Source organism: Chenopodium quinoa, unplaced genomic scaffold (genome assembly GCF_001683475.1).
Source record: "Chenopodium quinoa cultivar QQ74 unplaced genomic scaffold, ASM168347v1, whole genome shotgun sequence".
Lineage (NCBI taxonomy): Eukaryota > Viridiplantae > Streptophyta > Magnoliopsida > Caryophyllales > Amaranthaceae > Chenopodium > Chenopodium quinoa.
The window spans coordinates 1856107-1868761 of record NW_018744537.1 but is presented as its reverse complement, the minus strand read 5'-3'; the positions used below and the strand labels follow the sequence as shown (position 1 = coordinate 1868761).

The 12655-nt window shown below is 31.0% G+C and overlaps 2 protein-coding genes across 2 annotated transcripts; both read left to right on the top strand.

The window, feature by feature from the left end:
• The first annotated feature begins 822 nt into the window (after positions 1-822).
• Positions 823-2497, top strand: LOC110698602. Its single transcript, XM_021876062.1, has 2 exons — positions 823-1132; positions 1595-2497. Exons 1-2 carry the CDS (start codon positions 900-902, stop codon positions 2271-2273), a joined length of 912 nt encoding a protein of 303 aa, XP_021731754.1. The 5' UTR covers positions 823-899; the 3' UTR covers positions 2274-2497.
• A 3208-nt stretch (positions 2498-5705) lies between these two features.
• On the top strand, positions 5706-10636 carry LOC110698601 (uncharacterized protein At4g15970-like). Its single transcript, XM_021876061.1, has 4 exons — positions 5706-5945; positions 8450-8797; positions 9319-9690; positions 9917-10636. Exons 2-4 carry the CDS (start codon positions 8537-8539, stop codon positions 10397-10399), a joined length of 1116 nt encoding a protein of 371 aa, XP_021731753.1. The 5' UTR covers positions 5706-5945; positions 8450-8536; the 3' UTR covers positions 10400-10636.
• Positions 10637-12655: the final 2019 nt, after the last annotated feature.

The following is a 12655-nucleotide window of genomic DNA, read 5'->3' as shown; positions in this document are numbered from 1 at the left end:
ATGTAGTCCTTTCATTTATTAAGTAAATTAGAGATAATATAATTCATTTATTTTTCACAAGATTAGAATATAAATACATATGAGGTAAAAAAAAAAAAGTGACACCTGAGACTATGCCCGAACCACATACTAACTATACAAACAGTTGAACATAATTGCCAAATTAAAGAAGTACACAAACTAGGGCGTCGCCCGGGGCACACACTAATTGCTTCATCAAATGTTGTAAGCTTCTAAATACCCGCAACACTTGTCTTTTTTACCGTTCTAAAGAGTACTTGCAAGTTGCAACAATTTTTTTATAAGGAAACTTTTTTATTTCATATATTACGTGTCTTCGACCATTATTGGGTCCTTACAAACCTTTTATATACACCTGGATGCACATAGAGGTAGGTGCACCCAAAGATGTGGAATACTGGTTGAAGGATTTCGCTGATTTCAAAGACGGGTAAGACCCCAATTAACTATGGTTAACTCCTTTCTACATTCTACCTAACGATGTTATCTGGGAGTTACATGCCAATATTCTATGTGACGAAAAAATAACGAAAGTACCCCTTCTTTTTAGCAGGAAATGACCAAAGTACCCCTAGATAAACGATAAACATGCCCAGTTTATCTAGAAGATGAACCGAGACCTGCTAAAAAAACTCGTGTAACTCACAATTCAAACAATATGTGAAACATGTGAGCTTATCCACTCGGAGACAATTGCAATTTTGGTACGGAGTAATAGTCCAAATGCTCTACGTCATTACATAGTACATACAAAGCGGGTATAAATAGTATGGCAATTTGGAACAAGCTATGCAAAGAAAATTAATACTAGCACTTGTAGAAGTTGAGAAAGTAATATAAGGAAGAGAGAGATAATATTCAAAGATAATACTACAAAAATGGCGTCTGTACCACCAATGGCTGTACCAGCAACGGTAGTCTGTCTGAAATCAGCCTACAATAGCAAATTCCTACGCTATAGGAACGACATAGATAGTCAAACATATGGCCTTCTTGAGTTTGCTGGTGATGAGGTAATGGATCAATATGCCCACTTTGAAATTGAGCAATCCAAGACTTATGATGGTCTTGTCCATCTCAAATCCCGCTACAATAACAAATATTTTGTCAGGTATGCATTTTTTTTTTTTTTTCTCTTTCAGACATCTGTTTCAAATTATTTGCAAGGATTTAACATAAAGTGTTGGTACGTAGATAATATCTAATTGTTATGAATAATTCAAAACGGATGTAGTATGTATGTACTTACGCTTTGTCTTATATTACTTCCTCTGTTTTCTTTAGATGCATTATTTTCGAGTCATGTACAACTTGATATAGTTTTGTTTGGAGAAAGATATAGTTTGATATTCTCTAAAAAAGGAGCATGTATGTATGTAAGTAATGTAACTATATAAGATGATATATAATATGCCAAATGTCACTGTCTCGTGGGCTGGCTGCGAGACCGGTTTTATGTATTAGTGATGTATAATATGATTTGACACCTCAAAATTAGCAAAATTTCGGTGTCAACAAAAATGATCAATTATTTATTGATAAACTCCGTTAACACTGGACTGTTTATTTATAGGTGGTCTCCCAGTCACAATTGGATTAGTGCATCAGCCCACAACATAGATGAAAATCAAAGCAATTGGAGTTGTACATTGTTCAAGCCAATATACCTAAGTGATGATGACGGTACACAAAAAATGCGACTTATGCATGTCCAACTCGGTCATTATGCAAGCTTGTGGAAGGACGAAGCCTCTTTTGATTCATGCTTAAATGCAGGGTCAAATGAGACTAATGAAGACTCGTATGATGTTTTCACTCTCGTAAACTTGTTTAATATACCCAAGCATGTTGCATTAAAGGGAGATAATGGCAAATATTTAGGTGCAGTCTCGGTAAGGGGTGTTTGGTATCTTCAATTTTCATTTGATAATCATGATGATGCTATGGTCGCCCACGAGGTGTTCGAAGCTCCTGATGGTACACTTTGCATAAAATCGAGTCACGTTGGAATGTTTTGGAGGCTTGCTAACGATGATTATATTGTTGTTGATGCAAATTATCCTCGCGGTAGTAGCAACACTGGTGCTATGTTTAGGGCTGTTGTGCGTGACGTTAATGCCATTGCACTACTAAACATGTCCAAAACTTGGTTTTGTAAGAGATATACATTTATCTGGGACCACTTCCTGAATGCCGCTACTCAAAATGTTGATGAATTTGCAATACTCGAGATGATTGATTTGGGAGCTTAACGGGGTCGCGTCGTTCTGTATGTGAAATCATACTACTATGTTATTTCTTCAACTATATATGGTGATATTTATGTTCTTTATTTATTATATATGTTCTCAATTTAAGAAATAAACGAGTTGTTGGGCTCGGACGTTGAAACGGGCTACTACATGTGTAACAACTCGATAAACCCCAAGCACTTCGGGATTTTAATTATTTATAAATAAAGATATCCTTATCGAAATTTTAATTAATTAATTTATTTTTTTATACTAGACATTAAGAAGTCTGTAGGACAGTATTTGGATTCACCTTCATTTGTTTTATTTGAAATGCACTATCTTAGCAAGGTGATCGATGAACCACAACATTGTTATCAATCCCTTTTAAGATGCATGGACCAACTAAAAAGTATTCCCTCTGTCCCTTAAGAGTCTATTTGGGTTTTTTCATGGAAATTAAGAAAATTGGTGAAAGTACATAAGTGCATGTGGGGTTAAAGAGAGATTTAGAGAAAAAAAAAAAGTGGTAAGAAATAATTGAAGAGAGGGAGAGAGAAAAAGTTTTTGTAGTCAGTGGTTCATTTTTGGTGAAGTTTAACTCCCCTTGCTCTTACTAACTATGGTCAACCAAACAAATAAAATGAGCACTTGTTTCAAATATTTTTCTATGTTTCAAATTTTTTCTACTTATGTAGTTATATTCAATTTTTTTTTTTTTTTTTTTTTTTTTTTTTTTTTTTTTTTCAATGTTCCAAACCTATGTTCTAATTTTTTTCTCATTATGTTCTAAATTTTTTTCTGCTTATATTCTAAATATTTTTTTAACCTATGTTCTAATTTTTTTTTTCTTATGTTCTAAATTTTTGCCTCATGTTCTAAATTTTTTCCATGTGCTATTTTTTTTTTTCATGTTCAATTTTTTTTTTTTTTTTTTTTTTTGGCTTATGTTCTAAAATTATTTTCCTATGTTCTAAAATTATTTTCTTATGTTCTAAATTTTCATATGTATGTCATCTTTCAACACTAGTAATTGCTCACAAATAATTCTAGAGTTATGCATTAAATATTGTAGTAGTTAAGTAAGAACTATAGAACTAACATAAATCAAACTGAAGGATTAGTTAAATAAAGTCGGAGCAAATAAAATGACCAGAGTCACAACAAACTGCTATGATTTCCCAGAAAAAATCTTAAAGTAAAAGGCCATGTAAACATGTGAAACAGAGTATTTGTAGCACTAGTCCACCAACCAAAGACTGTCAATTACCCAAATTTAACAAGGCAATTATCTTTAGTGCTCGGTTTTGGCATGTTAAATGCCAAGAACTCGGTTTGGTAAAATTACAAGTATTGTTAATATAACCAAATGCTGCTAATTAAACCAAAATCAAAGACCACCATATTAACTATATAGTTGATCTGAAGAGGTAGCAAGAATTGCAATAGGTTAATATATCCAGGATGATTAGCAAACCAAAAGAGAAATAGATAACATATTCAAATTAATTATGGTTTAGAACTAATAGATGCCAAAGTATTCAAAATTAAAGATCAGCATAGAAAGTAATTAAGGAGCATAATGAAAGGAAAATCCATAAATTACAATGAAGTAAATCGTGTAGAATACAACAATAGTCCAATATCTTCCTAAGTATGAATCTGCTATGACATCTACAATATTGTAGTTAGTAAACAAGTTCCTAACCATGCTGTTACATTCCTAGCCACAAATACATTTTCGATCAGAATACATGAATAATCAAACAAAAAAACGAACTGAATAATCGTGCAAAAAAAATTGTACAGAAATAAAATGAAATTAAAATCGAAAACAACAAAACAATAAAAATGGAACAAAAATAGACCAAAAAAATTGCCCAAAAATCGCATAAATTCATCAAAAAATCGCTCTAAAATGCGCTCATGAAATTGCTCATGAAATTTACATGTTTTCTAGTAGTGATCTAACAATTCCATCACTATTTCTTAGTGTTTGTTCCGGGGGCATCAATAAGTCGATAACTACTTGTAGTTTACGGGCCCAATTATGTGGTCCTAATATTTTGTTTAATTTATACTCGTAATATTTTTTGTAAAAATCAACTCATATATTTTCACACTAGGGTCAAATAAGTAGAATCAATATCTAGGGGGAATAGGAGGACTCGACCTGTGGTTGGTAGTGGTGTCCATCCGCGTCCTAAATATATTGAAGGACCGTGCTAAAATTTAAATACTACTTTAGTTTTTTACGGAGTATAAGTGGCCTAATTTGGCAGGACACATATGTATAACATTGATTGATGTATTGTGTTTAATTATCGATAAATATAAATAATAATAACTTAAACTTTCTATCCGAAAACTACATTAGGACGATTCCAACAAATCTTGAATAAGTGTATATATGACTATTTTTTCCTATGTATGAACCTCACTAAGACTAATTAAAGTGAATTTTGTGAATTCATATAGTGCAGAAAATTAAAATGGCACTTAAAAAAACAAAGGGATCATGCATTGCTTCATACTTATAAAAATGTTAGCTACATATAGAACAATGTATCAATCAATGTCATTAATATAAATAAATATTTTTAGTACAATTTAATTTACCTAAAGCATAGATATAGATAGGATAATATGTAAATGTTAATATAAACACACAATCTTCATTATATGTCGAATTTTGAAACCCTCTTAAATGAGGGACCCCCTATAAGCGGTTGGTCACTTTGCACACCCTCATTGATGGCAGCCTTGAGCCAGGTAACTCTCTACCTTACTTCCGTTGGCATATAATAAAGGCATAATAAGTTATTAACTTACTACCTTTGTTATATTATTATGTGTAACTTTTGAGTATTATTTGTGAAATATAAAAAATTCAAAACTTGCACATAATATGCAATGGAGCTGAGGTAGTATGTTACACTAGCTAGTGATGAATAGTGATGTACTTTCACTACTCTCTCTCACTCACTCACTCACACTCACTCACTCACTCACTCTGAATCAAGACCCTTGATAAGAATATGCACACTGCACCCTCATTGATGAAAGCCTTGAGCCGAGCCAGGTAACTCTCTACCTTACTTCCGTTGGCATACAATAAAAGCATAATAAGTTGTTAACTTACTACTTCCGTCACATTATTATGTGCACCTTTTGAGAGTATTATTTACGGAGCCGAGGTAGTACGTTACACTAGCTAGTGAGTAGTGACGTGCTTTCACTACTCTCTCTCACTCACTTTGAAACAAGACCGTTGATAAGAATACGCTTATCTATGATTCGAATAATAAACTACGCAATCAAGGAATTGGAAAGCCATTAACAAAGTACTGTAGTGACTACGTACTTACGAATAATAATCAAAGAAATTCTGCTGATCTGCTATATATATTGATTGGAGGAAAGTGTGGTTATTATTTAATTTGTAGTCATACATGCAAAGTTGCTGAATAATAATACTTATAATACAGATAAAATGAATCATTTAGATACTCTATTATTGGCATTTGGCAACCAAATAAGAATCATATTTTCTACAAAAATATTTTATCCTTTCTAGATGTGTATATATTTTACCATATATACTAGAAGTTGGAGCTCAACAGCCATTATTATCACATAAATATATAAACTCAGGCAGATGAAAGAATCAAGGGAAACGACTACTTTATTATGGTGAGTTTTTTTATTTCATATGTTTTACATGTTAATTAATTGTTGCATTGGATTTCAATTAGCAAATACTAATCATTATGTCTCTGGAAGTTCTGCCTATTTGAACGGTAATGATAAACTCACAAGAAAAATCCAAATTAAGAAGAATTTTGTTTTTGTATGTTATTTGAACCTTGATGTTCTATATATAGTTTTAATTATGTTTATTATTTATGGAGTATTGTACAAGGCATATATATAGAAATAATGGCATACACGCACACAATGACAGAATAGAACAAATAAAGGGTGGTTTACTATATTGACGAATGACTGTATATGTTAATTTCATGATTCCAAACGATGGACAATAATGTATGACGAAAATCTTCAATACCTATTTTGGTAAGTTTGAATGTTCATAAGAAAAACATGTGTAACTATACTTTGAAGCTAATTTAAGCGACTAGGTGGAATGCTCTATAGTTCTATATTCTTTATTCTTGGCTTCCTTATCTTTTTCCATCCTACTATCGAAATTTAAAATTGGGTTGTGAAGGTGAGTAAATATGATATCAAGTAATTTATAATATAATTAAAAAAATATTTATTTTCTAGAAAATTACACTTGTTAACAAAGATATATAGAGTATATAAACCACTCCTGGACTTCAACTATAAGCTTAACCTTTTGATTGTGATAGTCCCTTAATATACTAACTACAAGTATAATTGCCCTTTCCTCCAGAACACTTCACACTTAATTAAATTACGAAAAATCATTTTTCCAACTTTTAATCCAAAAAACACTCCAAACTTGTAATCCTTATTTTATTTTTTATTTTATTATTTTTTTTTTTTTTACACACTTTGTAAAAATTCTCAAAACTTTTAACATTGTTTTTCTTTACAAATTTGATATATCCCGTAAAAAATTTATGCAAGTGGCGTAAAAGTGATACATACTGTATCGATCTGCATCGTATATTCGTATCCCAACCGGCAACACTTAATAGCCATAATAACAAGAGGTAGGCCTAGAAAATTAGAAATAGCACTACCTACCCCATACTCCAAGTTGCAAAATAAATTGATGTGTCATTTTATGAATCCCATCTATTAAAAAAGGAATAAGCATAATGGATGATGGACCCCATAAAAGAAAATTAAGGCTATCAATAATACCCAAATATCAATGTATGACCATGTACGTTAATATTTCCAAACATAATTATTAAAATTAACTTCACTCTTTTATATATTTTCAAACAAATTTACATTTCACATTTCCTTTTCATTGTGCACTTCCACACACTTTTCTTTTCATTGTCATCCGATCCCTCATCACTTTTATACTCTCTCTTTCCAAACACTTCCTTTTAACTTTTTACCATCCCCCTCATGCCTAACCCTTGTACGATCAAAGTGTTGGAGGTGATATCAAAAAACTACTAATTGAAAGTATATACAAGACGAATCAAATATGATCACATGCATGTGTTTTGTAAATAACAAAAATTTTCTTAAAGAGTGTGTGTGAATAGTGCAAATGCCTGCTAAAAAACAGCCTATAAATTTTTTAATACTCTATAAATATAATTTGATCTCAATTATTTCGTACTCCATACTCTATAACTATAATCTGATCTCATGCATCTTCATACCTTATGCATAATTTGTTTTTCTCTCTCATCAATTATATAACAAAAAACAAAAAAACGAGTTTACTGTTGTTATCGTTTCAATTATAATTTATAAATCCTTCAAAAATCATAATACTTCGTATGTCAAATTACGCTACCACATAAACCAATAGTCCAATACAATACTTTATTAATACTTTGAGAAAATAAACCAATACAATACACAACGTGTTTTCTATGTAGCTGGCCATACCAACTGACACACACCAAAACACTGATTGGGTAACCCCTAATCGAGTAACCCCGGCCACACGGTGTGGCCAGCCACAAATGATACTTTGTGTATTATATAACGTGATTAAATTATTGAAAATGAAAGTGAGGGATAACTCAAGTGGTTAGAGCTTCCCTCCCAATTCCAAGAGATTTTGGGATCGATTCTCATCATCTACCCTTATGGCTCTCTGAACATCCAGAAGAAAAAAAAAAAAATTGAAAAAAGTATAGAATATCTTTTAATTACAACGATGAAGTCGACTAAAAAAATCAATGGAAAATCATATTGCAAAGGCTACTAGGAAAAACAAAAGAATCTATCTGGAAACCATTACAACGACGTGTTCAATATTGTAAGACTAAAATTGGTCCAATATGACCACCAATATTTTAGACTTAGACTTTTTCATAAACACCTACAAAACTATACTATATATACACTTATTATTCCTTTATTTGACGTTACTTTGAATTTTGTGTATCCTCTCTCAAATATTTCATATGGTTTGGCATGTTTTAAATGATATCCTTTATTGATTATTTTCTTAGCTTATTTATCTTCTTATAATTAATTAACTCAAAGTATTATTTATTAAACCACGGCAGGGTTATGTGTTAATTAATCAATCATCTAGTGAACGAAGGCATAAAATTGAATTGTACTAAGCTAGTAGTTTTATTACAAGAAGAGTCATGGAGGAGGGAAAGATTATTGATGAGGGTAGCCCAATTATGGGAGAGATTACGACGATGGAGGCCATGAAGAATGATAATTATTCATCATCAACAACAAAACCTTTAGATTTTGCAAGAATTTTGACGAGTTTATTGGTATTTTCGACGCTTGGAATTGCATTTTTGGTCTTGTATTACTCTTCAAATGAAAAAAATGGGCAGTTTGTTCCAAGTTTGGGGCGCTTATCTTCTTCTTTCTACGGTGACAATAATGGCACGGTGAGCTTCTACTCTTAGTCTCAATCTCGATGTTTTTCTTTTTTGGTGTTTAGAGAGTCACAAGAGTGAGTGATGAGGATCGATCTCAAGATCACCTAGAATCGAGAGGGGAACTCTAACCACCAGGGTAATCCCTCGATCACTCTTTTAAATCTTGACTTTAAAATTACTTTTCCAATCGATTAAATATTGTTTGATTTCTTTTTCATCACCATTAATTATCAAGATCTTAAATTTTAAGGACGGTATGATACAAATTACGTAAAACATTGGTATATCATACTATCAAATTTGTCCATTTCATGATATATATTTAACGACCGTCGGTCCAATGTACGTATCATACGTAGAATGAATTACTTTGCATATGACTAAATAAAAAAAATTAGAACATTTACCATTGGATACACTTATTATTTTCACAAGATTTGAAAAGTAAACACACATATATTGACAACAAACTTTGATAATTGTAGTAAAACTATGGACTTATTTTTTAATCATACATTTTATACATGTAGGTCAAAGACGAGTATTATGAGTTAAGGAAGGTTCTAGAGGCGGCTTCAACAAAGGAGAAAACAGTGATATTGACAACTTTGAATGATGCATGGGCAGAACCAAACTCCATATTTGATCTTTTCTTAGAGAGTTTTAGAATTGGAAATAATATAGCCTATCTTCTCAATCATTTGGTTGTTATAGCAGTCGACGAGAAGGCGTATTTTCGATGCCATGAGTTGGGGTTCCATTGTTACTATCTCAAGACTAACAAATCATCTTTAATGGCTCATGAAGCTAGGTTTATGACCCCTATCTATTTGGATATGATGTGGGGAAGACTCGCTTTCTTGCGAACTATTTTAAGCTTGGGTTACAACTTTGTTTTTACGGTAATTATTCTAATCTACACATTAAACATATATGCAATTTTGGTAGAATATTGCGATCCCAATTATATGTGGTTTGTGCGTACACACGTGTTAATTTTATTAGTTTGCTATTGGGTGCGTATGCAAGTGACAATTTTCAATAAATTGAAACATATATAAATGTTGCACGATAAATAATGTTACATGCATAGCAATTATGCCATATTAATTTTGTTTTCTTTTACAGGATACCGACGTTATGTGGTTTAGAGATCCATTACCACATTTTACACCTTATTCAGACTTTCAAACCTCGTGTGATCACTTTAATGGCGACGAATTCGACTTAAACAATGCTCCCAACAATGGATTTGTTTTCGTAAGGTCTAACAATCGTACCATCAAATTCTACGATTTTTGGGTATCCTCGAGACACACGTACCCTCGTTTGCATGAACAGGATGTTTTTAACAAGATAAAAAGTGGTGATTTTGTAAGGCAACTAGGATTAAAACTAAGGTTCATGGATACAACTTATTTTGGTGGGTTTTGCGAAAGAAGTAGAGATTTTAATAAGGTTTGCACAATGCATTCTAATTGTTGCATTGGATTAGATAACAAAATAGCTGACCTTAATACTATACTTAAGGTTTGGAAGAATTATTTGTCCAATAATCATATGACACTTCAACCTTCTAATTGGCGGGTCCCACATAAATGTCATATGTGAAGTATTTCCATGTTGACTAATTGGATTTTTTTTTATAGCCTTGAATTTGATTATAGGTTCGTGTACATGTTTTTCTTTTCTTCCTTCAGCTGAGTGAAGTGAGTTGTTATTGTATCAATTATAAATTTTTTTTACTTCTTGAATCTTACAATTGTAACAAAATGATAGATAAGTTGTAGTTATAAAATTATAGTTGTTCAAAGTTAACTATGATGATATCAAAAATATTATGTCATTCGTACCATTTCAATAATATATAATAAATTTAAATGCACGTAACGTATGTTTTAGATTTCAAAAACAATTACTCATTATCTCTAATTTTTTTTTTTTTTTTTTTTTTGACAAACGCCGCAAGATATCATTAAATAGCTTCTCTGTCCAACGAGACAGAGGAAAGAACATCAGATGGGCAGTCCTCCATCCAAATGAGACACTCCTCAAAGTGAAGAGCGCATTTAGCCATGGAATGAGCTGCTTTATTACAGTTTCTACTAACATACGAAAACAAACAAACATTAAAAGTCCTACTACAATTGCATATATCATTCACTATAATCTGAGTTTCAGAAATCTCCTGTGAATTGCCACGAATTAGAGCTACCAAATTCAGGCAGTCCACTTCCACTTCCATTTCGGAACCCACGAGTCTTCCCATATCCGAATTTTTTGCCCATTGCCAACAACCCAACTCGAGCCATCTTTGATCAATTCCCTTGGTGACATTATCTCTCTCTCTCTATATATAAGTAAAGTATACTATTAGTTATTTTAGGTGTGCATCAAATTAATATATATTCAAAAGGTGGCTTAATTATTATAGAAATATTTGGTAACTTAATAATTTGACTCCACCAAAAATATAACAAATGACTGTTAAGTTTGCTTCGGCCCTGTTCAGTTCACCTTAAAAAAATATTCGGTAAAAATATTTTCAAGTACAAGAAAAAAATAAATTCAGTTTAATAAACTAAATTTTAGTTCAATAAAAATAATTTTAGTTCAGTATAATAAAATCAGTAACTCTAAAGAAGAAATATAATTGGGAATCAATAAAAATAATTTCAATTTAGTAAAAATAATATCAGTTCAGTAAAAATAAGGTGAAGTGAACAAGGCCTTTTTCATTCGTTCCTTGCTCAAGTTAAGTTATCCGATTTGCATTGATTTGAATACTCACTGTTTATTTTAACATCGTGTTTTTATGTGTAGCTGGCACACCATGTGACCGCTTGTAAAAGAATAAAGTGACACCTATAACAGTAACCCCCTGTAATGTTGACCGAAGAACCCCAAGATGAAGCAATAACACTTACCGAATAACCTTTATACCACTAATAATGAGATAATTCCCTTGATGACTGGCCACACATATAATAATTTGTGTCATTTTAATTAGTTGTCCCATTTAATTCAAAAATCTATCATCATGTGAATATATGATAGTCAAATGAGGTAAGTAATGAGACAAAGAAAAAAAAATTAGTACAAAATAAATTGATGTTATTATACTATTTTTTTTATTTTTTTTTTTTACTTTTATGTCTTGTTCAATTCACCTTAAAATAATATGAAAAATAAGTTCAATTCAGTTAAAATAATTCCACTTCAGTAAAAATAAGTTCAGTTCAGTAAAAATAATTTCAGTTTAGTAAAAGACAATAACTTTACAAAAAAAAACATAATAGAAAATCTGTTAAATAATTTCAGTTCAGTAAATATAATTTCAGTTCAGTAAAAATAATTTAAGTTCAGCAAATATTATTTCAGTTCAGTAAATTAAATTTCAATTCAGCAAAAACTAGTTTAATCTCTATTAAATAGATATTATTTGTTTAAAGCAGTAGTCAACATTAGATCTTTATTCGAAAATGTGCAATCATAATCTCATTAATTAATATTGAAAGAAATATTCATATTTGTTTAGTTTTAGACTTAGGAGGAAAAAACTAGAGAAAAAAAAATGATGATGTCAAAAATAGTTTTGATGGGAAAATTTTTCATATAAAGTTGATACGTGTCCCTTAATGATGTCAGCATGTTTTGTTTTAGTAATAGTTACTTCACTTCACCTTATTTTGTTGAATTTAAATTATTTTTACTGAACTGAAATTATTTTTACTAATTTTCTATTATATTTCTTCTTTGAAGTTAATTATTTTTACTGAATTGAATTGAACTTATTTTCACTAACTGAAATTATTTTTACTAAATATTTTTTTTTAAGGTGAAGTGAACAAGGCCTTATAATTTTAT

Excerpts from the sequence above, each read along its gene's own strand:
- LOC110698602 (XM_021876062.1), top strand. The coding sequence starts at position 900 with ATGGCGTCTGTACCACCAATGGCTGTACCAGCAACGGTAGTCTGTCTG. Across the intron at positions 1,133-1,594 it reads AATAACAAATATTTTGTCAG|GTGGTCTCCCAGTCACAATT; the intron begins GTATGCATTTTT and ends GTTTATTTATAG.
- LOC110698601 (XM_021876061.1), top strand. The coding sequence starts at position 8,537 with ATGGAGGAGGGAAAGATTATTGATGAGGGTAGCCCAATTATGGGAGAG. Across the intron at positions 8,798-9,318 it reads ACGGTGACAATAATGGCACG|GTCAAAGACGAGTATTATGA; the intron begins GTGAGCTTCTAC and ends TTATACATGTAG. Across the intron at positions 9,691-9,916 it reads GTTACAACTTTGTTTTTACG|GATACCGACGTTATGTGGTT; the intron begins GTAATTATTCTA and ends TTTCTTTTACAG.